Here is a 27,356-nt window from a genome sequence, read left to right as displayed (position 1 = left end):
CGTCTCTGGCTCCCTCTGGCCGCTGCCCCCATGGGGCCTGTCTAAATCGGCAGAGTAGGTGGGCTCGGAGCAGCGGCTGTGCACCCCGGCGACCGAGAAACGCTGAGACAACCAGGGTCTGGCTGATGAGCAGCTTTTCAGGCGTGATTTTCTTGTCTCATCTCTGTTTCTTCCTCCCCCAGGAGAAATGGGCCCCGTGAGGCAAGCGTGACCCTCAAGTCCAGCCCGCCAGCCCGACGCCCTGCCGGGAGGACAGCGCCATGGCTGGAGTCGTGGAGCAGAAGAGCGGGCTGGTGCGCAGCAAGCTTGGCGAGGCCGGCAAGAGGAATGGCCTGATCAACACCCGAAGCCTCGTGGCTGAGAGCAGGGATGGCCTGGTGTCCGTGTACCCGGCGCCCCAGTACCAGAGCTGCCGGGTGGTGGGCAACGCGGCACCGGCCGCCCCGGACGGCAGCAGGAACAAGCCGGTCCAGCAGCTGCTGGACCCCAACACCCTCCAGCAGTCGGTGGAGTCCCTCTACCGGCCCAACATCATCCTCTACTCGGAGGGCGTGCTGCACCCCTGGGGGGACAGCGTGGCAGCCGACTGCTGTGAGACCACCTTCATCGAGGACCGGTCGCCCGCCAAGGAGAGCCTGGAGTACCCCGACGGCAAGTTCCTCGACCTCTCGCCCGAAGACATCAAGATCCACACGCTCTCCTACGACGTGGAGGAGGAGGAGGAGGAGTTCCAGGAGCTGGAGGTCAGAGCGTGTGTTTGTCATGGGCCTTCGGGAGCAGGGTGTGGGGCTCTGGGGGGGATACGAGTGCCAGGCAGAAGTCGGGGCGTGAAGCCAATGGGCGAAAGTGCAGGGCAACCGAAGCCTTCTGGGTGCCCTTCACTCAGAACTTTTGTGGAAGATGCGGGGACGGAGAAAGAGGTGAGGACCAGGACCCGGGGGGCTTCAGCAGAGATGCTGGTCAGAGAGGGCACAAGGTCACAGCCGTCGGGACAGGGCTAAGATGGATTTAACAGTTGAAAATGCTGGCAGGGGGTGGGGCTCTGCTGACACCCCGCCCACAGGGGAGACCGGTCACTGGCAAAAGCGAGCAGAGGAGGGGGGCTCATGGTCCTAGGGCCACACAAGGCTGGAAGTACACGTGTGGGGACAATTTGGGATGTTTTTGCTGCTATGTGTGGTTTCCTTAATTTGACATTCCAGGGTGTCTACTAAGGATCATTGGAATAGCTGAAACCTGCTGGAAGAAACAGTTGAAATTGATAACATAGGGGGCAGACAAGCTGAATTATTGCAGGGTCCCGTCTCCCGTAGGGCAGGCACAGGTGTCGGATCACACGCCCAGAAACGTGCGTGTTGGCCAGGGTGTGACGCACAGCCGCCCCCATGGAGGGCGAGGGTGAGGCTGCAGGGGTCTGAGCCCAGGAGGCCAGCGCCCAAGCAGGGGGACAGTCATTTTGCTGCTGTGAGGCTAGAGGGGGTTCCTCCAGGACATGCATGGCAGGGAGAGAAGGGCCGGTTTCTGTCAGTTGGGAGGGAAAGACCTTTAGGAGGAAGCGTGTGGTCAGAGGGAAAGGAAGTTTGTTTCCTACTTTGATAGGTGAGAACGTTTTGTGGGTGGAGGGAAACGTCCAGGGCAGAGGATGCCGGGGGGCGCGGTGGGGGCAGGAGTTGACGTCCAGGCAGAAGTCTGGTCTTTCTCAAGCAGTCCGCACAAGGCTTGTCTGAGAAGGTTAACAAGTCCAAGTGCTCTGGGTGGAAGAGGATGGGATGAGGGCCCACGTGGGGGAGGGTCATGGAGCTGGGTGAGGGTGAGGACCCTCAGGGCAGTGACTAAGGAAAGTGACCATCCTAGAAGAGACAGCCAGCGTCGGGGGCGGGGGGGGTGGTCCGTGTGCAGGTGTGGTCAGGCCTGAGCACTGTGACCTTCCCCGTGACGGATGGCCGCCCTTCAGCAGGGGAGGCTCAGGGCAAAGCAAGCTCGGGGCTTCCTGCCTGCAAGCTGGGAGAGGCAGGAGAGAGCAAGGGAGGGTGTCTGGAGTAGACTCAGCCCCACCACGGGGGCCCAGACTGGGGAGAAGGTCAGTGAGGTCACAGGGAACTGATGGGCCCAGGAGACCAGGGGCGTCAGGACCGGAGGTAAAACGAGAACCAGAAGCATCTGGAGAGATGGTTTTAGTTCAAACAGATATTCAGAAACGGAAAACAAAGCGTGCTTTTGTAGCAAACCCTGTGAACAGAGCCCCTGAAACCAGCTGATGGGGAGTGGAGTGGAGGGTAGCTGTCGGAGGCCGTCGGGAAGACCAGCACACCCCGGGGACCCCGTCAAGGGGCAGAGCAGGGGTGAGCTTGGGCCGAGCTGAAATTTGAGAAAGTTGGGCAAGTGCTTTAGCTGCCATTCAGGAGCCTCTGTTTAGTGTCCGCTTTTACCAAGGTCTGGGTTTTTGCCTAAAGCCAAAGTGTAAATGCTGCGTGGAGTTTAGGAAGCAGACATACAAAGATGCAATTTCAGCGAAACGCGGGAGTTATGGTGATGGAAACCCGCTGCTCCGAGAGCCTCCGAAGGAGAGGCTGAGCCCCCGAGCTCAACATGGGGCTCAGGGGTGGCTGCAGAGGAGGCAACCGGTTGCACCTGGCCGGGGAGAGAGAGACCCTCCGGCAAGAAGTTTCGTGGGGATAGGGGGTGAGAATCAAAGGGACGTCGTGAACAGATGACACACAGAGGTGTCCAACCTAGATCTGCGGGGACAGCGAGGGGTTAGACCTGGTGGGGCCGGGAAGGCAGGACCAAGAGGACGTGGGATCCTGTCCCTGAGGACCTCACTGCCGTCTCGGGGAGACTGGATTTCAGGCGGGGACACAAACCCAGAGGCTTGGAGACAGGAGGGACAGTAATAGGGTCAAGAGGAGCCCCATGGAGGGGAGGGGCCGAGACTGGGAGCCCAGCCTATCTGAAGCTCCAGGGGTGCCGCCTTGCAGGCTCGTGTGTAGGGGATCCCAGGGGGATGGGGGCGTTTCAGGTGGGGGTGCATCGTCAGAGCTGCTCTGGCTGCAGAGCAGGACGAGGGGCCTGTCATAGAAGAGGATGAGAGAATCAGGGCAGCATTACAAGTGAACAGATGCTCAGGAAGTGGTACCTGCCATTGTCTGGAGAAGATAGGAAGGAAGGGTCGGGGCCTCTCCGTGCACAGAGGGTCCCAAGCCCCCCATTGGCCAGGCTGGCTGGCACAGGATTTTCAGCTTTGTCACAAGTTCTTAGAAATCAGCTCCAACACGTAACATCCCCAGCAGTGAAAAGTGTGGGACACTTAGTAGACTGAAAATGTAGAGGTAGCTCTTGCCTACACTGTTCCTTTGTCACTCATGTGGGCTTCAGGCCTCCCCTCTCTCTGGTCACATCCTACATGCAGGAAGTGTTCTGTTTTCCCATTCCATGAAAAAATAATGGGCATGTACGCATTAGCATTTGCTGTGTAACAAATCTCCCCCAAATTGGTGGCTTCTAACAGCCCTGTGAGCTCGTGATTCTGGGGGTCAGCATTCTGCAGGGGTCTCAGCTGGACGGAGGCTGCTCTGCTGGGCTTGCCGGGTTCCCCCACTGGCCTGAGCCTGAGAATGTGGGCTGGGCTATTGGCCCGGGTGACAGAGGTGACAGGACCACATGCCTCTCATCATGTGGCGGCCGTGGTGGGGATTCCGGGAGCAGAGAGCGGGGTGAGCAGGGAGCCAGGGCTTTTCAAGTCTCTGCCGTGGAGCACACGTTATACATCTTATCTTCCAAAGCAAGGCACATGGCCAAGACCAAAGTCGGTGTGGGAGGGGCTGCTCAGGGTGACAGGATAGGAACATGCCAACCACAGGGCCCGGACTGCAGCAGCTCCCACAGAGCAGGCATCACTTTTTAAGATCATCGAATTGAACAGAATGAGAACAGTCATGGTCGTATTGTAACTCAAATAAAAAAAACATGGTCCGTATTGATGTGGGGCTCTTCCCAGAAGGCAGCTCTACTTCCGATAAAAGGGAAAATGTGGTTTCGACTCCTTGGGGAGTTCCATGGCTTCACTCAGTCTACAGCAGATCGATTCTGTTTCCTGGAAATCACAGTTTTCAGAGAGCTTTGCCCTGGTAGGAGCAGGGCCTTGTCACCAGAGCCTTTCCTCTGCCCCCATCTCTGCCCGGACAGGCTTGCCCAGCACTCGGAGTGGAGATGGCCTGGTCCAGACGGGTCCACTCACCGGGCGCACATCTGTAGGAGGCCCTGCAGCTTCATTTGTCTCTGGGGCGGTGGTGCTGGCGTGAGCGGATCTGCAGCTGATTGAAAGCATCTCGTGGAGAGGCCTCGGCCACGGCATTTGCTGTGCGCTGCCCGGAGAGTGGGAGCCCGTCACAGCGGAGAGTCGGCCTGGGGAGTTCCAGGGGTGCGTGGGGATGGAGGGTGACGGGGCAGGCCTCCTCGGGGGCCCTCGGGATGCTCTGGGTGCACGACCCGGGGCCTCCTCCTGGTTCCCGACCGCAGCTAAAACCACAGCTCATGGGACCCCAACCGCAGGAAATCACACCTCCTTTTCACACAAACAAATTCAAGCAGAGAGATTTCAGTCACAAGTAATAAAGCAGTTCTGCAAAATATAAAATTTGAGCTTAAAGTTATGAAATGAAGTGGGTGCAGGTCAGGGCTGGAGGGGCCTCATTGTATGTTGAAAGGCTGATTGTCACCCTTTTGTGACAAAGCCAAGCCTCCAGCATCCGTTGGAAAGTACATGGGATGTCATCACTGGGATATAGTGACAAGGGAAGAAAGCGGAAGGTGACGCATGTTTCTGGAGCATCTTCCTGTGCCAGCCCCTCTGCGCACCCTGCCGTCTGATCCCGGCAGCCACGCTGGGCGACAGGCTCTGTCCCTAACGCTGCACATGAGAGGTGGAAGCTTGGAGGGGTCCCAGGTGGCTCTCCTGGCGTCAGACTCCTGTGTCCTGATGGCGATACTCTGTGGTCCCTGAACGGCTCTTTCACACACAGCCACCTCCTCACATCTGAGCCCTCACCTGGACTGTCCAAGCCCTGAGACTGCCCTCCCATGAAAAACCGGAAACCTATTGGGAGAGACAGGGTTTCACATTCAGGGTAGCACCTTGCAGAGGCCTCCTTCACACACAGGAACAAAGCAGGGAGGACTCGCAAACATTTGATGAAAACCCCAAAGTGTGAATGAGGCAGAAGAACAAAAATAGAAGAGTGGACCCAGAGGAAACTGAAATCACTCAGAAAATCATAGGCAGTGTTTTAAACACAATCTTAGTGTCCTATGAGGATGTGAGAGGCTGCTCTGGGGTGGGGCGGGGAGGCCGGGTTGGGTTTGGTTTGTTTGCCTTGCTACCTGGGCTGGACTCTCACGTGCGCTGGTGACAGAGGTGGGGAGTGGGGGTCCTCGCCTCGCTCCTGGTTCGGGGTCAGTGCTCAGACTCAGATTAAGGACCAAGTTCTTGAGGCTCTTAAGCAGGTGCAGGGAGCAGCCTTTGTCAAGACTTGGTCAAACAGGAGTTTTTTTAATATAAAAAATGGGTGTTTAACTTTGCCAAATGCTGGGAATTTTTGTCCTTTATTGTATTTATGTGACCTATTATATTAACTGATTTTCATATATTAAACTATCCTTACATTTGGGGATAAATCCCCCATGGTCATGGTGTTTACTCCTCTTTAAATATTGCTGGATTTAATGTGCTAACAACTTGGTAAAGATGTTTATTGCTGTGTCCATGAGGGGTCTTGGTCCTTGACAACTACAGCTTTCTTTTCTTGTCTTTTTCTGGCTTTGGTGTCAGGGTGACCCTGGCCTCATAGGATGAGTTGGGAAGTGTTCCCTCCTCTTCTCTCTGAAAGACTGTGCCCAGCATTGGTACTTTTTCTTCTCAGGTATTCGTTCATATTCACAGTGAAGCCATCTGGGCCTGGGCTCTTCTCTGTGGGAAGATTTTTGATTACTGATCAGACCTGATTTCTCTATGATTTTAAAGAAAATCTTTAGGTTTTCCTTTCTTCTTGACTCAGCTTTAGTAATTTGTGTCATTCTAGGGATTTGCCCATTTTATCCAAGTTACCTAATTTGTCAGCATGACATTGTCCATAATATTCCATTTAAATCTTCTCACTTTCTATACAGTTGGTGATGTCTCCTCTTTTCATGCCTAATTTTGGTGATTTTCCATTTCTGCCTTGCTCAGTCTAGCCAAAGGTTTATACATTTCCTTGATCTTTTCAAATATCTGTCATCTGTTTCCATTGGTTTGTCCTTGCTTCTCGGTTTTCCATTTCAATGATTTTCACTCAGATATTTATGATATTTTCCTCTCGTTTCCTATGGCCTAAATTTGCTCTTCTTTACCTAGTTTCTTAGTTATTGATTTGAGATTTTTCTTCCTTCGTAATATATGTATTTAAAGCTGTAACTTTCAAACACTGTTTTAACTGCCTCCTATAAATTTTGATACGTTGTGTTTTCATTTTCGATTTAGTTCAAAATATTATCTAATATGCATTGTGATTTATTTATTTTACTAATGGGTTATTTATAAAAGTGTTGTTTAATTCCCAAATTTCAGGGATTTCCCACGCTTTTCCTATCATTTACTCCTAATTTAATTTCATATGGTTGAAGAACATAGTTTGTATAATTTCTCTTCTAAGTTTATTGAGATGTGATGTGTGGCCTAACGTACAGTGTGTTCTGGGAAATGTGCCTTGTGCATTTGTGAAGGAACTTGTATTTGTCGTTGTGTGAAGAACCCATGAATGTTTGTTGAGTTGAGTTGGCCATGCTGTTCACGTTTTCTGGTTTGTTGCTCATCTTCCTGGTCGTTTCATCAGTGTTGTCAGTTTTTGCCTCACGTATTTTGGGTTCTATTGGTTGGTGCATGTACATTTATAATTGTTATACCTTGCTGGAATATTGACCATTTTATCATTATAAAATGCTAGTGTTTGTGTCTAATAATGTTTTTTGTCTTCAGGTCTATTTTGTGTGACATTAGTATAGCTGCTACAGCTTTCTTATTATTACAGTTTGCACGAGGTATCTTTTTCCATCATTTTGCTTTGAGTTTATTTTTGTCTCAGAATTTATAGTGTGTCTCTATAGAAAACACATAGGTGGGTCTTGTTTTTTTAATCTGTCTTACAGATTGTCTTACAATCTCTGTCTTTTGATTGGAGTATTTAATCCATTTGCATTAACTGTAATTTTTTATATGGTTGGATTTATGTCTGCCATTTTGATTTTTGTTTTCTACATGTTTTTTGGTTTTGTTATTGTTGTTTCTCTTTTTCTTCTTACTGCCTTTTGGTGGCAAATATGCATTTGCATAGCCTCACATCAGCCTGGGATGTGAGGAGAGCTCCCTAGGCCCCTGTGGTCCTCTCCTTTCCAGGAGCTCCTTGTTAAATTCTTGAGTTATCCTGCTGTCTGCCACTTGGCCCAACCAGAACTAGAGCCATAGTTTGGGAGAGCTGCAAGATTTCCAATTTGTATCTGGGACTGGAGTTTCCACCCTGTGCTCCCCAATCAATTCAGCTCCTTCTAGCAGTGAAGCTTCTGGTCTCCAAGGGTAGCCCCACCCTAGCAGAAATGCTTCATGGCCAAGCTGGTGGTGGATTTGGATCAGCCCAGAGCAGGAACACCCCAGACTCACACTATTCTGACTCAGAATTTAGCAGTGGTTGGTAAGCACACACCCCTCAGTTTATCATTGGCCCTGGGCCAGTGCAGAGTGCCCTGACAAGGCTGTTTTGACAATTCTGTTCAGTCATTTATCAGGGACAGGATTTGCCTGCCTCCTGGCTCTGTTATACCAGAAGTTTTGCAGGATATTATTTGAAGTGCTAGATGCATTTTCCAGCAGGCACTAGACATGGACAAGAATATGTTCAAATGCCCACAGATGGCTTGTGGTTAGGTTAAGAATTTTAATCGAATTAATTATCTTTAAATAATATGACATATATCCACTTACAGCATTAGGAAATTAAATTACTCATTTTCCTCCCTTGAGACAGTCTGTAAATAAAGAAATGTATTTAGATATTCCAGTTTTTTTTGGATCTATGCGTGGATCATTCACACAGGAAATCTGTTTTATTTCCTTATAGTCACATCTTATCTAGCACTGTTCAAACTGCAGCAAACACCTCGTCCTGTAAAGAGGCCTGTGGGAATAACTTCTCATCTGGAAATTAAATTTACCTTTCCGAAGTAAACATTTTGAGGGCGTCCTACATACTTATGATTTCCAAAGACAAATTCAAAAAGATTGTGTGAAATATAAACATGATTGGAACAGCAGTGTGCTATTTACCGGTTTAATTTTCTATGTCAAGGAAAACTCTCATATAAATGTGGGACTTGCAGCATGTTTCTTACAAAATAAAAATCAATAGCTTTATATTCTCATCTCACATGTGCCAGGAAAAGGCACTGGAGCATGTAATTATAGCCGTTTGATGAGGAGAGAATCTCTGAAGTAATAAATCCATCTGTCATAAGAACACAAGGGGATCATTCGTCACATTTCCCTGAAACACTTTCCGATAAGCAGAAGGGTTGGGACATCAAACCAAATTTGTATGCCAAGGAAATAAAAGCCTTTTTACTTGTTCAAGCTCACACTGATCTCTCGGCTGCGGCTTCTGAGCCCCTGCTCAGAATTGCAAGTGGGAGAGAGCCGTCTGTGTATCTGTGGCCACCTGGAACTGGAATCTTTCATCGTTGTAAGACTACAATTATTGTAATGAAATCAGCTTTTACATATTTACAGGTAGCTGTGAGCTGAATGCGCTAACACGGTAAATGCGGTTTGAATAACAGTGAAAGGCGGGCCCATGACTTTGGTGAATCTCTTCCATACTCAGTTTTGAACAAATACCAGTAAAATTTGGTTCTAAACCAAATTGTGGTTTAATAAAGTTTCCCCAAGCTTAGCCAAAGGTCCACCTATTTCAAGCAATACTCATGTGAACAAAACCCAGTACCAAGAGGATCCTTTGGAGTCCCCGAGGGGCAAATTTGCTCGACGGTGCATGAAACGTGTCTCCTCACGGGCCTGCCGCTAACTCCTGCGTTCAGTGACCTCCACGCGTGCAGAAAACGCTCTTCTTGGCCTGGAGCCCAGGGAATGCCATTTAACCTTGGCCCATGGTAACAAAAACCATCTCCCACCTACCACATCATAATGTCATCAGAAAGTGACCATCAGCATTCAAGTTTGTTAGAAGAAGCACATCCTTTGAATTCAAAGTATTGGTGATGACCACATCCTTTTTAAGGGAATCGTGGGAAGTGTCGCCCCCATATTATGGTCTGTTCAGCTTTCTGTCCGTCCTGCTGCTGGGGAACAATGGCAAAATAACCACAGAAATCCAGGATGAGCCCAACTTCATGACTGCCAATATTTTCCATTTTTTCCCTAACAAACCATTTCACAGCATTTCCTAAAAACAGAAGGAAAAGCTCGCAGGACTGACACACAGGTCAGGTAGTTTGGGTGCATTGTGAATTCTGAGATGCAAAAAGAAACTAACACGGGGGAGGCGGTGCAGGTGGCTGGCACTCGTGGGCTGAGGTTAAGCTAGATTTTTGTAACAAGAGGCATTTGGCTGGTGTGAGGATCATCAGATCGCTCAGACCGTTAGCAGGTGAGGGAGACTCCATCATTCCGGATGGAGAGCCTGCACGTCTTCCTCGTGGCCCCGGGCAGTGGGTGTTTGGTGCTGATACTCACCTGGAGGAAACAGACACGGAGGAGGCCAGAAAGAGGTCTCACTGTGCAAAGTGCTGAGGATTCCTGTCGGGCTTGTCTCCAGGGAGGGTGCTGTCCCCCTTCACAGGTGGGAGGAAGCAGGATGGTCCCACCTGGCCTGGCCTGGGTGTCGGCAAGGGTCCCAGAAGGAAGACTGTCTCCTCCTGGATAATGAAAACCACACTGCGCACCACAGCCCCGTCACCGGAGAAACACGAGGCCAAGTTAGGAAAACAGCCTTTGTCCAGTTAAAGAATAAATCCACACAGCAGGACATGCGTGCTGTTGACAGCAGTGATAGCTGGAAAATGTTCCCTTTGCACGGTTCACCTGAGGCAGCTGTAAGTCTTCATGTCGTATGGAGCAAAACGTACGCCAGCCTGCAGTGGTGCCGTGTGGACAAGTCTGGAAAGGTGAGAACCGCCAGGGTGTCTGGGGGACGTCTGTGTAATCATCAAACAGGTAAAACTGAGAAGTCAGGGAACATTCCTCAGAGTGGAAAGAAGTATATTTAGAAACAGAACATGTTGCTTGGAGTCATAACCTTACATAAGACGTTACCCAGAGAGGTCTACACTGTAAAATGCAGATTCAGGAAGGATTTAGCGGAGAAAGCAGTGGTGTTTCAGGGAGGCTTGGTGGTGGAGGGTCAGGGATGCAGTGGGGGGACAGCTGTAACTTGAGGTCAGATCCCAGAGGATACCTGTCTCTACAGCAAACCATCCCGTACTCTGCTGGCCCAGGCTGGGTGAAATCTGGACGTGGTTCAATATGGTAGATTGTATGGGATTTTCCCCTCGTGTTTCTTCTAGAAAATAGGGAGATTTTCAAGCCTTTGGTAAGCTAGTCAATTACTGTTGTCTCCTCTTCTAGTACTTTTGCTTTGATCCCTTTGATACATCGTTAGGTAGCAGATCACCCAAACTGAGTTAAATAAAATGCAGACACACGGGGGCCCCGTGAGCAGTCACCCACCCCTGTCGCCTCGCCTCTCGCTCTGTTCCCACCACCTCCAGCCTCCTGGTCCCCCTCAATTTCCCAGCCCCCAGGCGGCTTTGCAGCCCCCCCTGGACCCAGAGTGTTCTCTCCTCCCCTTCACTTGGCTGCCTTCTCGCCAGCATCCAGGTCGCAGTGCTGAGATGCCGTTGTTTATGTGTGTGTGTGTTTACTTGATTTTCTGTCGTGTCGGACACGGCCGAGCCATTTTAGGCTGAGTTTCCCAGAAGCAGACGCAATGCGAGGATTCATGAGCACGTGATTTACTAGGAAACGTCCCCTGGGAGACCAGCCGGTCAGCGGGGGAGCAAGGGGCAGGGTGTCGAGAAAGGAGGGGGTTTCAGACAAAGCACAGAGGGGGCCCAGCCTGGCCTCGGGACCTGAGGTATGGGCGGTGCCCCCATGGCCCCGGGGGCTGTGGATGAGTGGATTTTAGCCTCCTGGGAAAGGAGCAGAGACAGAAGCTCCTGGATACACCCCCAAGCTCAGCACCGAGTGGGCACCTAATGGTCCTTTGTGCTGATTGGATTCTTAGTAAATAAATGACTGTCAGAAGAGCCCTCCTGGTCAGTGTCATGCTTTTCTCAATAGAAATGAAGCCAGACACTCTACCTGTGTGAGCACCCAGGCTCCTTGAGGTCTTCCTGGTGAGCATTTATGTGACCTTGACTTTGTTTAATGAGGTGCTTTAAAAAGTCTCCCACGTCAAGTGCACGGAGCAGACGCGGGACCCGGGCCTCTGGTACTTGGCGCCCCGTAGGCCCAGCGGCAGCCCCAGGGCCTCCGTGCGGGACATCCTGGCAGCAGCTGACTCTGTGCTGAAACACAAGAGCAGACCATGTTTCCCACAAACCACAAAAACAAAGACAGGCTCCAAATAAGGACTAAGGAGAAAGCACGACATGAAGACTGTTATGACCACAGGGCCATTGGCGTTTCATTAGAAAAGAGAGAAATCGTGAGGTCATTCTAGCCGGACAGAACTGCCCCATAACTACAGGGGGAAGGAAGGAGAGGGGCTGGTGCCCTGACAGCCCTGCTCAGCCCCCGGCCGGTCCTCAGTGTGTCCGTGGGGTCGAGCGAGAGCGAAGCGCCCAGTGACAGCCGCGCCATCCCTCTGGGGAGGACCAGCATCGTGTCACAGGGACGTAGTCAGAGGTGCTTCTTATGGACGAGGACAGAGAACAGAGGGAGTGACAGTCAGTTTGTCATCGTTGTTGTTTACTTGCTGAAGTGGACGCTTGTCCAGAGGTAGGTAGCAGGGCAGATAACCGGGGACGTTCCTGACACACGACGGTGGAGAGACACCCCCCCGCACCCCAGCGATGGAGCATCCCCCGTGACTCCCCGTCCAAACACCCTCTCCTGAGCCTGGCAGCCTCCGTGTGGGCAGGTCCCGGCTGGCTGGGGTGGGGCCTGGGCATCTGAATTCCTGACGGCTCCCAGCAAGGCCGACACTGCAGCCCCTGGACCACACTGTGTGAGCCGTGAGGACAGAGAGTTCCGCTGACCAGTGGTCCAGGCGGCTTCTAACCCACTTCACAGACAGAGAAGGTACAAGACTCACCCTTTCTGGAAACGTTTCCGTCTCTAGAGATGGGCCGCCTCTTGTACCCCTTTGGATGCCCGAGGACCCATCTCTCCTTCTTCTAAGGATGGCCTTTAACACATGGAGACAATGCTCACCCCCAACCCTGCCCTCCCCGGGGTCCCCCCTCTTCCCGGTAGGGCATCGCTTTACTCTCCTCGCCATCCTGGTCGCTCTGAATCCCTCTTGAAATGAGTCGAGAAATGGATAATCCAGAGGTGATCTGCCCCCTGTGAAGCAGACTGGAGCTCCCTGACCCCCTCTCTGGACCCTCCCTCCCCGAGGCCGGCCAGCGCTGCCAGGCGGCACCTGCACCACTGGCTGCCTCTCTCCGGCCCCCTCCCCCGGCCAGTCTCTTTCCATGAGTCCTCACTGCCTCACGCTTAGCCTCAGGGTGGCGGGGGGTAGATGAGAATGGCTTGAGATCCTCTACACCTATCTTCTAGAAATGCAGCAACTGGTGCAGCTTCACAGAGGAGGCAGGTGAGCTCCTTTCTGGGTAGCTGCTGGAGGCTTGGGCTATGTCCTGGCTTCGGGCCGTGTGCACAGGAGGTCAGTGTGCTCCTACGGGCTCACAGCTCTGTCCTTTGTTCCAGCTGGAACTGTCCCCCCGTAACAGCCCCATCTGCTGTCCTTAGCACGGGCTGCGTGCCCACAGGAGGCCAACCACTGATCTGCCAGCTTTGAATCCCTTCTCGTAACCCCTGGAGTCCATGTGGCGGGCAGAGCGTCTACATTTGGGAGGCGGAGCTAAGGTAAGGGCGACAGGGACTTGCGGGAGAATTTGGATGGAGCCAGCTGCCACGTGATGGAGAGAACCGGCACTTCACCAAGTAGGAGATACAAATGGCAAATAAGCACACGGAGATGTTCAACATCACTACCTTCAGAGAAATGCAGACTAAAGCCAAGATGAAAGAGCACCGCACAGCCCTTAGGATGGCGGAAAGCCAAGACCTGACACCACCAAGTGCTGGTGAGGAGGCAGAAGTGGGAAGGCCTCCCTGGAAAGCAACTGGTCATTTTCCTGTAAAAAAGAACCAACACCAAACAACCCAGCAACCCCATTCCTGGGTATTTAAAGAAATGAAAACCTATGTTCACACAGAAACCTGCACGAATGCGTCACAGCCTTTATTAGTAAGAATCAAAAACTGGAATGAAACGCCCTTCAGTGGACAAACGGACAAACACACAGCGGCACCTCCCTATCGTGGAAAATCACTCAGGAACAAAACAGAGTGAACTGCTGATGCCCCCAGCAGCCTGGTGACCCTCGGGACCTCATGCTGAGGGGGCTGGTCGGGGGTCTTGCACTGGACAGAGTCGGTGTCCTGATTTAGGTGCTGGGTCGTGCTTATGTAAGAGGTGACGGTCAAGGATATGGAACTCTGTTCTGTCTTTGCAGCCCCTACAGGAACTCTGCTCTATTTTTGAAACTTTTATGTGAGTCTAAAATTGTTTCAAAGGGTGTGTGTGTGTGTGTGTGTGTGTGTATGTATACACATATACATCTCTGTGACCTAGACTTAGTTGAAGAGTTTTTAGATGTGACATCACATCTCACACACACACACACACAGAGTGAAATAATCTATATGTATACATACATACACATATTGTGTAAGGCCATCTTTAGTGAATTTTAATACTCTATAATCTTCAAACTAACTAATATATAATTTAAATACGTGCTTTCCTTTAAATAAAGCAGAATATTTCAGAACAGTAAAGAAAATTGGGAAATTAGTGATTTTTAAAAACACGGCTGGTATCTGATGACCTAGAACAGCCCAGCCAGTGCCTTGACATACAGCCAGAGGTTTTCTGTAATGGGATCTTGCACAGAGGCAGCCCTTGGTTTAGAAGATATTCTCATTCTTACAAACTAGGGAGCCCACCTGGGCCATAGGCGCATGCAAATGTGCAGGGCAGTGGCCATGGTCAGTGGCGAGGGGCTGAAGGGTGACGGGCTCTGGGGTCCCTGCTCCCAAGTGTCTGGCAGACGGCTTTCTCCTCGCTGCAGAGATGGGAGACGTAGCTCCAAGGGCCTCACACTGTACAGGGGCTGGTGCCTTTGGCCAGTACCTGATGCTATGAGAAGGTGAAGAGACGTCAGACAAGCCAGACGGGGGGATCCACAGTCTGCCCTCACCGGAGCAGCACAGACGTGACTCCCACTCAAGCCAGAGAGGCTTCTGGAGCCTAGGGTGGAGGGCAGGTGAGGGTCCGTGGAGGGAGGTGGCCGCCAGCCTCTCAGAGGAAGGCACGTGGTTCCCACCTGCCCCTCCCGTGGCACCAAGTAGCTCCTGCACTTCCTCGGGAATCAGGGCCTTTCTGGTGGGTGGACGGATGGGTGAGGACGGGTGGGTGGATGTTGTATCCCCATAGCTTGTTCCTAGGAGGTGTATGCTCCACTGGGCCCTCCACCCTCCTCGCCTCTCAGCCGAGGGCAGCATCCCTGTGGGCCCTAGTGAGCCACCCGCTGCCAGGTTCGCCCGGGAGCCCTTTGCCACCTGGGCCCCGGTGGTGGGCACGCGCAGCCTTCTGACTGCTCAATGCCCCAGCTTTGTTCCAGAAGTCGCCTTTGGCTCTGCAGGTCTCTGAGCTCCTGAGGGCAAGTGTGTGACATCCAACACTACTAAGTAGCTTCTCTGTGGAAACATAAAAAGGACAAACGTGATGAAATACCAGTGTAAAATGAATTATTCATGTGTCATGAAAAGAGTGAATTTGATATTTTTTTCATTTTTCCCTGCAACGCTCACAGTGTTTCCATTAAAGCATAATGAAAAAACAGGGAAAAGTGTATGCAATTTTTAATCCCCAAAAGAAAAAAATTCAATTTAAAGTATAATTTTTTTCCTCCTAAAATGGCACATGTGTGAGGGGTTGTTTGACTTTTTATTTTCGAGATAATTTCAGACAGAAGAATTGCAAGAACGGTACAGAGAATCCCTATATGGTTGTCACCCAGTTTCCTTCAGTCTTGACAGTTTACCATGGATGCGTTACCATTCTGTCAATGTACATATGTTTGCCTGAGCTCTTCGCAAGAAAGTGTCAGACAAGATGTCCTTTTACCCCTAAATGAGCCAGTTGTATTTTCTAAAAACAAGTTCAATTATAAAAGTTGGGAAATTAAAATCGTTACAATACTGTGATCTCATTTATAGACCTTATGTACATTTTCCCAGTTCTTTCAATATTGTCCTTTATAGCAAAAGGAAAAACAGTCAGGCCCAGAATCCAGTTCAGGAGCCCATCTTGCATTTTCTTGCTGTGCCTCTTTAGTCCTCTGTAATCTGGAAGCTTCTCTGTCACCACCCTCATTCCCTCAACATGCTTGGACAGTACAGGTCAGTTATTTCACAGGGGAGCCCTCCCTCTGGGTCGTCTGGTGATCCTGCTGCTTGGATTCAGGTGACGGCACTCTGGGCAGGACCGCTGCGGAGGAGACGCTTGCCTCCCCATGTCGTGTCGCTGGCGTGTCCCTGGTGCACGTGCCCGTGACCGGTGGTGACTCCATCCTGTGTTGCAGGCGGTGCCTGCCAAGTGTCTCCTGGCTGAGCCACGTTTCTCTGGAATTGATCAGTGTCTTGCAGGAGGTGCTGTGTGAGGATGGGCCATCCTGCTTGTCACTGGTTGTTCACCTACTGGTCTTAACGTCCTTCACAAGCTCCTAACCCCACCGTTCCTTCTGTATTTATTAGCTGGCATTCAGCTGTGGGGAAGAGTTTTCCCTTCCCCCGTATTTATTTGTAGGCATTTATTACTTCATTTCAGGCTGGACCATTGATTCTTACTTTATGTGTTCCTGTCCATCCATTATGGTGTTTACTGTGTGTTTATTCTCACTTTGTTACAGATTTGACAGCAGACACCCCTTCTGGTTGGCTCTGTGTCCTTTTGACACAGCTTGTCATCCATTAGCCATTTTATCATTATTTCCTGTGCAGAGAGCTGTCCCAGGTCTGTCTCGGATGTTGACGGCCCTGACCCTGAAATCAGCCTTTTCTCCAAAGCGCCCTGGCTCCTTGTGTTGGAGAGCCGTGTCTAGAATCCAACGTCCGGGCGCTGGGTCTTCTCCTCTCCTTGGGGGTGGGCGCGTTGTTCCCAGGCCCTCCGACAGACCGAGCCAGGACAAACATGTAGCACATTGGTACATAAACACATCTGTGTAACCATGTGTGTGTACACAGACATACTTATTTTTTATCTACTTATAGATAGATAGAAACTAACATCCTCAATCCAACCCAAACAGCTCGCACCACGACCACACACTCTTTTTTCACCTGTGCTTTATCCCATGCGGTAGATGCCTCATAGTTTATGTAACCACTCTCCTTCGAATGGGCATTTAGGTCGTTTCCAATATTTTGCAATTACATACTAGGTTGCCATGAATAACCTTGAGCATATGTATTTTTCTATTATTGGAGGTGAATCTTCAGAATAATACCTAGAATTGAGATTACTGAACCAAAAACTCAGCACGTATTTAATTGTGTTGCATGTCGACAGATCTGCTTCCTAAGGTGTCACCAGTTTGCATCCAGCCAGCCTGTGTGCCCACAGCCTAACTGACAGGATGGCTGGTTGTGCTTTTTCATCGTTGACAACTCGATAGGTGAAACATAGTATCTTAGTGTGGTTTTCATTCTCCTTTCTCAAGTGAGGATGAACATCATTCCACCTGGACCAGGTGAGGCCAGCAGAGCACCCAGGCCACGAAAGTTCAGATGCTGACCCTGCACTCACGTGACTCTGAGAGTCAAGTCCTAGTTCAAACCAATCCAAACCCATGGTGCCAAAATTATCAATAACTTGGACTTTCCATCTGCAAACCGTAGGTTACCCTCTGGCAAACGTAACATAAAGGGGAAGCAAGAAGATCTAAAGAAGCGACCATCACCTTATAGAGTTGTACATGTAGCTCTTAGGTGCAGAATATCACACGTGGAAATAATGCAGGTTTGAAGCAGGGATTCACATTTAGAAACTGGATCCGCAGGTGATAAATCAACATGCCAGGGCTGGTCTCGATTGTGACACCCACACCTGTGGTTGGTCCTAGAGGACTGTGTCTGTGTGTATTTCCTGGTTTCTTGTCTGATGTGGGATAAGCCCTGGTCGCAGCAGTGGAAAGCGGCCCGCACTCCACACGGTCTGCTGGGGGCCCCTCTCCCACACCAAGTCCGCTCACTCCCTATAGCTCTGCGTGTGTACAGTGCTCATTCCCGGCCCAGGGCCTTTGCACATGCTACCCCCACGTCCTTACTGAGCAAGGGGCCTTCAGAGGGGAATCACAATTTCTTGGACAAAATCTGAAGTCCAGTGAACAACCTGAATATATCCACACTGTGAAAACAAAAACATGAGAGTGAAAAAATAATATAATTTCCAACATAGGTTGATTGCTTGCTACATGCAGGTTGGTTTTCCCTGATGCGTGTAGTGTTATTTTAAACGAGGTCTTCTGTCTTTGAAAACGCACGATGTGTATTTGTTCTTTGTGCCTGTTTATTTGGAGGTAGATGGGATTCATCATCCTGGATGTCCACGTTCCTGTGTGTCCCCATCTTCTCACCCTCCCAGACGTGCGCTGAGTGTGGTGGTCTTGCCCTGACTGAAGTTTTAGGGTGCCTTAACCCCCCAGTTCTTCCACAGCCTCTGCAGCAGATGCTCTCAGCCCACCCCCAGGTATCACCCCTGCAGGAGAAGCCCCTGGCCTGGCCTCTGCCCACCTGAGGACCTTCTCTGGGCCCTGAAGCCTTCCCTGCAATGTGGGAGAAGCTCTTCCCCCAGGCACTCACCGAAACTGCCAGGAGGCGGTTCCCCGGGGGTTCCCTCTACCACATGGCCCCCAAGGTCCCAGAGGGACCAGGCTCCAGGCACCCACAAAGGACCTGCCTTGGTAACACGCCCTTTATTGGCTCTGGTCCGGCCACGTCCCACATTCCCTCTTCCCTGCCAGCATTTCCCGTGGTCCTCTACCAAGAAAACAAGTGCACACAGTCCTTGACTCAAGATCTGCTTCTGGGGGAACTAAACTAAGACGGGTCCTGAGAACGTTTTGTAGGATTGTGTCCTCAGGACCCCTGAGCACTTCCAGATCACAAGAAGGGCAAGTCTTAGAGGGAGCCTGTCATCGTAACCCAACCATCGGATTGAAGACCATAGCTGGTGAGAAAGCGGTGTTTAAATTAATTCAGGAAAGTTGAATAACAGTCCCCCGGTAGAATTTAGGGCACAGCGTGTTTAGATACTAAAATATGTCCCCCAGGTTCCATGTTGTTGAGCCCCCAGACCCCTGCACATCTTTGCATCTGTGACCCTGTGTGAAATACACAGAGTGGGTCCCCAGCAGAGTCTGGTTTTGATTGATCTGATTCCGGGTAAAGGAGAGGCCAGTGGGCCTGAGGTGCCAGGGGAGCCTGGGTCAGAGGATTCTGCCGAGTGCTGAGGGATCTGGGCTTCCATAGCTCACCTGCCCATGGAAGACTCCCAAGTGGACACAAGTGTACCAGTGGGGTTACCTCGACAGTGCAGGTGAGGGAGTATGGCCCAGTGCCCTCCCTGCAAGGACTCAGGGCTCACAACCCAGACAGTGGTCAGGAGAGGCACTTCCGTCTGTGGCTGTGGAAGCTCCAGGTGTCAGCAAAACTCACCCACACTCCTCACTCCTCCGACGTGGATGGGATGTTGCACCCCCAGAACATCTGGAGGGTCTGTGACCGACACGAGGAGGATGGGGGGCTGTGTCCACCTGCCTTTGTCCTCGGTTCTGTTCATCAGCTGCCCTGGGTGAGACAGCCTTGAACCTGACCGAGTCACCATCCTCCCACTGTGGTCCCACCTGAATGGACGGTTAGGACCCTAGGGCTCACAGGAAGGAGAGGAGCCTGGGGCAGCGGGGCTGGCTGCCCACGTGGAATGAGGGCCCGGTTCCTCCCATGCGCTCGGGGCAAACCCTGGAGGCTGGCTGCTTCTCAGGTGCTGTCCGTGTCGGCTAAGGGCACTTGGGAATTCTTCATGCATTCAACACGTGTGCTGTTGGTACCTGCTATGTGCAGTCTGTGTGCTGTCCCGTGTGATGGGCACTGGCCACCTGTGCCACCTGAGCCCCTGGCAGGTGGTAGCGTGGCTGAGGAACTACATGGGGCATCTTTGATTCGGGTAATTTAAGTAGCTCCGTGGGGCAGTGGTGCCTTGCTGGTCAACACAGACGTGGGCTCCGTGGGCTGAGGCCTCTGATCTTGACCCTCAGTGACCTGGTGGGTCTGACCTGCATCTCAGGGAGCTTGGGTGCTGTGCTGAGTTCCTATCCTGCTCCGCCAGCTGCTTCTTGGGCCCCCGACGCAATGTCTCCAAGCAGGGCCTCAGGGAAGCCCTGAGGGATCCCACTCCACGGGAGGATGAAGGGTGGGGGGACCCCCCCACCTGTCAGCATGTCTGCGTCTTGGTGAGTTTCATTGCCCAATAACCTTGCTTATTGTAGATAAACTATACCCCAGAAATGCAAAAAGAAAAAAAAAAACAAAAACAAAAACACTGATATGCCCGCCATCCACAAGCATCTTAATTTCTGACTTTCTGGAGGAAATATGACTTCTTCCACTTTCTACCCTGGTTTTTCCCTCGGTTATTACACGCATCTTTCCAGGGCAATGAATAAACATTTACGTCGTCATTTTCCATGACCACGTAGAGTCCTCTGTGATGTTGCATTTTTGAAGCGGTGTTTTCGGGAGCACCATGCAGGCTCCACAGGGAATCCCGTGGAGGTCATGGACAAGGGCGGGCTGTGTGGGCAGTGGGGGGCTGGGGGAGGAGGACGGCAGCCCCTGTGCTGCTCTGCCCCCTCGTAGCATCTGTTCCTTCGACCACGTGAACTGTGAACGTCTCTGGAAGCGTCCGCCCTGCCTTGCAGATATTCTAAGCTAATGCCCCACGAAGAGGATTTTCAGAAACAGCTGCTGTGCCTGGTGTGTTTTCTCTACTTGGTTCGATGGTGTCTCCGTTGCCACCCGCCCCCAGGGTCCTCCTCTCCTCTCCTCCATCTGGTGGTGTGATGCCCATGGCCACTTGCACCCACAGCACTGCCGTGGATGGGAGGGAGATGGTACAGAGAGCTGGGCTGCTTTTGTCTGCCCTGTCATTTGTCTGAATTTTTCAAAACCTATTTTAATGAAAATTGACTAGTTATTTTGGTGCCATGTAGCCACAGCTTTGCAGTTTACAGATGTGGTTCCCTTAGGCACTAAAGAAAAATCTGTGACGATTTTGGGGGGGAACCTTTGCTTCACAGGCATGGTGGTGTCATTTGAAGCTGTTTCCAAAGATGGGGGTCGACGCCCAGGCAGCCCTGTGTGGTTTGTGGCCTCAGCTCACACCACGCTGCTCTCTGATTGGGGAACTTTCCACTGACCACTCTGGCCACTGGCCACCAACAGACCAGTCGAGAGGTGGTTATCAAAATCCCGGGGCCAAGGGGTACAGAGAGGACACCCCAGCTTTAGGCAAGAAGGAACTAAGGCCAGTGGGGTTGATTGGTGGCCAGACGCTGGTGTCCAGACAGCTGACAGCACAGAAGTCTGGGGTAAGCGACCACTGGCCAGACGGTTCTGCGGTCTGGGGACACTGTAACCGCCCAGATCCCAGCAGTGTCCTTTGTAAAATAGAAATAACACGAGAAACAGCCACAGCAGCTATTTACAGATGTGGAGTCAGAGTCCAGCCAGTCCAGGTATTTAAGCCCTTAGGAAACTAAAACAAAACCAAAAAACCACAGAAGCCAAAAGCCTGAACAAGTACCCACAGACAGAGCTGTCGCTTGGGTGCAGCCAGACCCATCGCATGACGCACATCTGCTGGGGGGTCTGTCCTTCGGCCCCGTCCTCCGTGTCTCTCGGGGGCCTCGGATCCTGCCCTGCAACTGTCGCTTCAGGGTCCCCTCCCCAGACCCCGTGCAGAGGGCCATCAAGGGCAGCTCGGCTGTTCCGGCCCAGCCATGAGGCTCCGAGCGCTGTGCTCCCAGGGTGGACACCGTGGGCTTCCTGGGCAGCTCGTCCTGGCGACCCTGCCTGGCCCCCTTCACCCGGATTGAAGGTTCTGGCCTCCCTGATGGGCATTTCCTTTTCCCTTTATTGTTTGGGAGGTGATGCTGCAGAGGAAAGACAGGAATTCCGCAGACCTGGCCCAGCGGACGGGAGGCTGCAGGGTTCTGGAAAGATGACCTCAGGGACGGTGACCAACCAGGGCAAGAGCCTGCCCTGCAGGAAGGAGCTGGTCCTCACTGGGAAGGGATGCCTGGGAGCTTGGGACCCATGGGGTGCATGCATGTGTGTGTCTCTGTGTGTGTGTGTCTGTGTGTGTTTGTGTGTGTGTGTCTGTGTGTGTGTGTGTCTGTGTCTATGTGTGTACGTGTGTGTGTGTATCTGTGTGTGTCTGTGTGTGTATGTGTGTGAGTCTGTGTGTCTCTGTGTGTGTTTGTGTGTCTGTGTGTGTGTCTGTGTGTGTTTGTGTATCTGTGTGTGTGCGTGTGTGTGTCCATGCATGTGTATCTGTGTGTGTGTCTGTGTGTATGTGTGTGAGTCTGTGGGTGTGTCTGTGTGTGTTTGTATGTCCGTGTGTGTGTGTATCTGTGTGTGTGTCTGTGTGTACGTGTGTGTCTGTGTGTGTATCTGTGTTTGTGTCTGTGTGTGTCTGTGTCTATGTGTGTACGTGTGTGTGTGTATCTGTGTGTGTCTGTGTGTGTATGTGTGTGAGTCTGTGTGTCTCTGTGTGTGTTTGTGTGTCTGTGTGTGTGTCTGTGTGTGTTTGTGTATCTGTGTGTGTGCGTGTGTGTGTCCATGCATGTGTATCTGTGTGTGTGTCTGTGTGTATGTGTGTGAGTCTGTGGGTGTGTCTGTGTGTGTTTGTATGTCCGTGTGTGTGTGTATCTGTGTGTGTGTCTGTGTGTACGTGTGTGTCTGTGTGTGTATCTGTGTTTGTGTCTGTGTGTGTTTGTGTGTCTGTGTGTGTATCTGTGTATGTGTGTGTCTGTGTGTGTGTGTGTGTGTGTGTGTGCCCACACATGCGGAGGGCGGCTGGGTACTGTGTGGACAGTGCATCACCCACTTCCATCCTGGGCCCCTGGAGAAAGTTGCTGTTTGCGATTGGGGTGAGCCCCTCCAAATTCACCTGTTTTCTCTCAGACGAGACACAAACAGTCCAGCAGGAAGCTTCCAGCACAGGCTGAGTAGAGGCTCTGATTGGCAGTTTTACACATGTTTGATTAACCAAAACAGGAGGGACACCCAGGCTTGAGACCAGGCCCAGTGACGTCCTTACTCAGATCAGAGTCTAAGGCAAGAAGGGGGTTCAGGGCAGGTGCTGGCCCCGACACCTGCCCTGCCTCGTCCTGAAACCAGCTTGAAGTCTTGGAACAAAGAGTGAGCTCCAACTCTGCCTGTGCGCTTCCCACCCAGCCCCGTCCTCCGACGGTCAACCCTTCACCCAGCTGTCCGCACCCCATCCCAGAGATCCGCGGGGTCTGTGAGGTTTAATCTCCCGTGGAACTACCCAGAGCCCATCCTCGGGGTTTTTCTCTTCCTGTGGGGGACACACACTTGCCAGGAGGGCTTGCCAGGCCTGACCCCCCGCTTCGGGGGATGATGGAGAGACCCCTGGTAACCCCGCTCTCCCTCCCCATCTCTCCGGCAGAGCGACTACTCCAGTGACACAGAGAGCGAGGACAACTTCCTCGTGATGCCCCCGCGGGACCACCTGGGCCTTAGCGTCTTCTCCATGCTCTGCTGCTTCTGGCCCCTGGGCATCGCCGCCTTCTACCTGTCCCACGAGGTAAGGCCTCCCCGTGGATCACGCGCACGCGGCTGGCGCACCCAGGCCATCGAGGAGAGCCCGCTCGGGGGCGGAGGGCCACCTGGGGGGACCGGGCAGGGGGGGCCCAGCCTCACCCCATCAGGCCTGGGACGCATCCTCTGACAGCGGCCACTGGGAAAGCAGTAGGTTGGCAGCCCGCCCTCCACGCCAGCGGGACTGACCCCGTGTTGGGCGCGGACTTGGTACATACTGGGAACGGAGGCAAAGCAGGTTTGGTTTTCTTTGTGAAAGGCTCACACGTAAAATAGAGTCCAGTCTTGCAGCACATGTGTGCTTATCCCAAACTAAGGTCCTGGAGGAAACGGCCTGTCTTGGTGGGTAACTGTGCCCTCTGTGCTTTAAGAGGGTCGATTCCCAGGCCTTTTTCACAGCAAACGTCCTCCATGTGCCTTCACGGAGCCCAGGTTTTGAAAGATTTCCTCTAGCAAATGGGGAACCTTCATTCAGAAATCATCTACATTCTCGTTTTTATTAATCAAAGGAAGATGTGTACTTGCCAATTAAAGCATGAGTTTCAGCATCACCCGTCATCCCCACCAGACGGGAGGGAAAGGCAGCCCCTTCCGCTGGCCCCAGAGCCCTCCGCATCCTCAGGACACTGGGCTCCCTCTCCAGCGTCCAGGGCTCTCGGGCCTACCGGCCAGGTCTCATGCTTGAAGCACTGATTCCTCTGGGCTTGAGAACAGACCCCTGGCCTCTCACTGCTGCTTGACGCTGTCTGTACTGATTCGGTTTGTTGGGTGAGTGGAGAGTCCCTTTATGCGTGTTCCTGTGTCCCCTGCCCCCCCTTTTCCGACCCCACGAGGAGCAGGGGGAGAAGAGGACCCACTGGTGGCCCCCTGAGGGCAGGCACCTCTTCACAGGGACACTGAGAGGCCCCAGAGGCCCTTCCAGGGGGACATGGCGGGGCCGCTGCTCTGAGGTCCCGTCTCTGGAGGATGGATGGGTACGGGGAGGGATGATGGGGACTGTCCTGAACCGCTGGGGTTGGGTCAGGTGGCTGTTCCACGTCCAGCTTTGACCTGGAGGATCTGTCTGAGCTTCTCTTTTGTGACCTTGTCCCACACGTGCCAGAGGCCTCTGCTCTGGGGGCACAAGCCGAGGCTGCAGAGCAAGACTCCGGGCTGTCAGGGGCCTGAGCAGCTGTGGGTAGAGCGAGGCCAGGATCTCCCAGACCCAAGCAGTGGCCGTGGTCGCTGCGTGCACCAAGGATTGGGGCGCACAGCGGGACCCAGACTAAAGCGCATGGGCAGATGCCCTCGATGTGCAGACGGTGTCCCCAGAAGACCCCAGGCCCAGAGCCCAGAGCCCCGTCTCAGCTGCGCCCTGAGCCTGGGTTAACGCGCTGCCAACAGGCAAGAGGTTTTCACCAGGAGAAGGAAGCTCAGGAGGATAGAGCCCAGAGGAACCAGGGCCCAAGTGTCACATCAGCCTCCCCCTGCATCCCAGTCTTGACACATCGAGGGGTGAAGGGGCCGGCCCACCCCCAGCCTCCCAGCCTGGCCTGCTGACAAACCCCATCACCCCCAGGGGGTGCCCTCCAAGCCAGAGCTCTGTTCTGATTGCCAAGTTGTAGAATGAGACTAATATTTTTACCGTGGATTCCACAGGGCAGATGCTCCCTGTTCAGAGAGATGCAAGTGGACATGGGTGTCACTTGTCACCTGCCGGCAGAGGCCAGGTGAGCCCTGGATAAGCGGGGGCTGGAGGGGGGGCACCCAGGAAAGGTTGTCTACGTGCCGGGATGCAGCAGTCACCCCTGGTCTCGGCTGCACCACGTACCCTGGGGGAGGCCTCTCTCTGGAGCAGGGCAAGCCGTGTGCTGCATCCTTGTCTAAAAGGTGGTAAATATAATAAAAATCCAGCCACAGTCGAGGAGACTGGCATTGAGATCCTCCTTCTCAGAAAGTAACGTTACCCTTCACACCTTAAGAACCTCCTAGACCTGGGCCTGCTGAGTCAGGATGTTTAATACCTTTGATGGGAAAGGATTCTGATCATCTGTTAACAGCAAATGAAACAGTCTCCGTGGAGGCCACTGGTCACATTCTCAGGGGTGAAGAGCCAGCGTTTTGAGGCCTGCGGGGTTGCCTTTGCTGTTGGAATTAGAGAAGGGGCTCTGGGGTCCCCGGCTCTCAGTCCCTCTTTTTCTCGTGCTGTGAGCGTGGACTTCCCCTTGGTGGGCACATCTCCACGGGAACTCGCGGCTGAGACCATGGCACGCGGGTCCCTTCAGGGTCAGCGTGGTTCTGGGCTGTACTGCAGGCCCAGGAGGCTGGCAGCCCCTGGCACATGGCACTTCAGCCCAGCCTTGAGCCTGCCAGACCTTCTGTTCGTGCCTCTTCAGCCTGACTGTAGACGCAGGAAATCGGAATTGTCGGCACACACGTGGGTCCCCAGGTCAAGGGACGCCTGGAAGGAGACATGGGATCTTTTCTCCAACAGATTTTATGATTCGAAAAAGGCCTCAAGTAGCAGTAACAGTGGTGGTAAAAGTGTCAGTGAGGTGGGCAGCACCTGCACCTCTGGGCCCTGGCCTGCGTTGAACACCGCACACCTGCCTTCTTGGGTGGTCCTGGCCAGCAGTGTCGACACCCCCAGCTAGGTTAGAAAGGCGTGTTGTCTGGCCCACCAACCCGCTACATCAGAGCCACTTGGTGGGGGGGGGAGAGGGGGCGTGGAAACGGCTTTTGAACAAGCCCTCCCCCTGCTCCTGATGCTGCCGTAGTCTGAGCAGTTGCACACGCGTGATCTCATGGGAAGTCCGTGACAGGGCACTGCCATCGCGTCACTTTGTGGCCATTGGATCAGGGGTCAGTGAAGGTGATGGCGTCCTAAGGCCAGACCTGCTGGCGGTGGGCCTGGCCCCAGGCGTCAGTGTGGAGGCCTCAGTGCAGCGTTTGTCCACAGCTTCATTTTACTCCAGTGCTAATCATTTGGTCCAGCTCCCAATGCAGGCAAGTTTTATACACTTCTTATAGAGGAAAGTGTTGTGTGTAGTTTTGGTGGGTCCACCCAGGAAACAATGCTCTCAATGATGTGGAGGACAGAAAGGAACCCAGATTTGCTGCGCGATGGCTGTGAGCTAGTTGATGTGCCCACTTTATCTTATTTAATCTTGGCAATGAGTCTGAAAGGTGGGAATTTATTATCCCCATTTTATGGATGAAAAGACTGACGTTTCAAGGGATTAAATAACACAGAAATCAGAGAGGTAGCAAGTATGGATACATGATGCAAATATCAATACTTGTAACACTTCAAATCAAATTTCCTGCAATATAACTTTGACTTTTATCTGCAAACAAAAATAGAAGCACAGTTCTCGCTTCTAAGTCTTCTGTCCCCACCTGCTTGGAGCGTGTTGCAGTGAGGAAGAGAAGCCTTCTAGATGGGATTGGGTGCTTACCTGGGCACCTTCACCAGCGGGGCAGGTGTGAGCTTGAGACTGGAGCTGGAAGACCCTCTCCGACTCCCCAGCCCACCCCCGCTGCCCCGAGGCCCTGGGTCTGGAGCTCGCGCTGGCGCGGGAGGCCTGAGGGCTCCGTGCACTGCGTCGGCCTCAGGCATCTTCTACATTTGAGCATCTATTATGTCTTGATTTCATTTCCTAAAATGTTTCTTTCCTTTCTTAACTGCACTCTTATAACTATAATTAAATGAGAAAAGGGAATTAAGAGTCAGATTATGAATTTTATGAATAGCATCAGCGTTTCAAAGTATTAATATTTCCTAAAGAATCTGTAGCTGTCTTCTGCAGAAGGGTCACTAGTGGTATCATCAGAAGCAGAAATCTATATTTCTTCTACAGAGACTGTGTTCCTCTTACAACAGAAATGTTTTTTAATCAGAAAATTGAAGGCTGGGTTGAGGAACTTAGATTTTCTGTCACTTGAATTCCCGTTCCTTCCAGCGCTGAGAGGAACTTGCCCTGGCTCTTTGCGTGAGTGGCCTAGTGCAATGGGACAAACAGAACAAAGCCCATGGGAGCCTTATTCAGACTCAGAACTGGCATCGCCGTGTGAATAAAGGATGGAAAGCCCCGGGCCTGGCCCTTCGAGGGGCTCGCCGAGTCCCGGCTGCATGTGT

At 52.3% G+C, this 27,356-nt stretch overlaps 1 protein-coding gene across 1 annotated transcript in view; it reads left to right on the top strand.

Moving 5' to 3' along the window:
* The first annotated feature begins 260 nt into the window (after positions 1 to 260).
* SYNDIG1 (synapse differentiation inducing 1) overlaps positions 261 to 27,356 on the top strand; it is a 56,939-nt gene continuing 29,843 nt past the window's right edge. Inside the window, exons 1-2 of the mRNA XM_059897900.1 lie at positions 261 to 743; positions 23,088 to 23,225. Coding sequence (XP_059753883.1) covers positions 261 to 743; positions 23,088 to 23,225 — 621 coding nt within the window. The remainder of the gene's footprint in view (positions 744 to 23,087; positions 23,226 to 27,356) is intronic.

Source organism: Balaenoptera ricei, chromosome 15 (assembly GCF_028023285.1).
Source record: "Balaenoptera ricei isolate mBalRic1 chromosome 15, mBalRic1.hap2, whole genome shotgun sequence".
Taxonomy (NCBI): Eukaryota; Metazoa; Chordata; class Mammalia; order Artiodactyla; family Balaenopteridae; genus Balaenoptera; species Balaenoptera ricei.
This window is presented reverse-complemented; position numbering and strand designations above follow the sequence as displayed.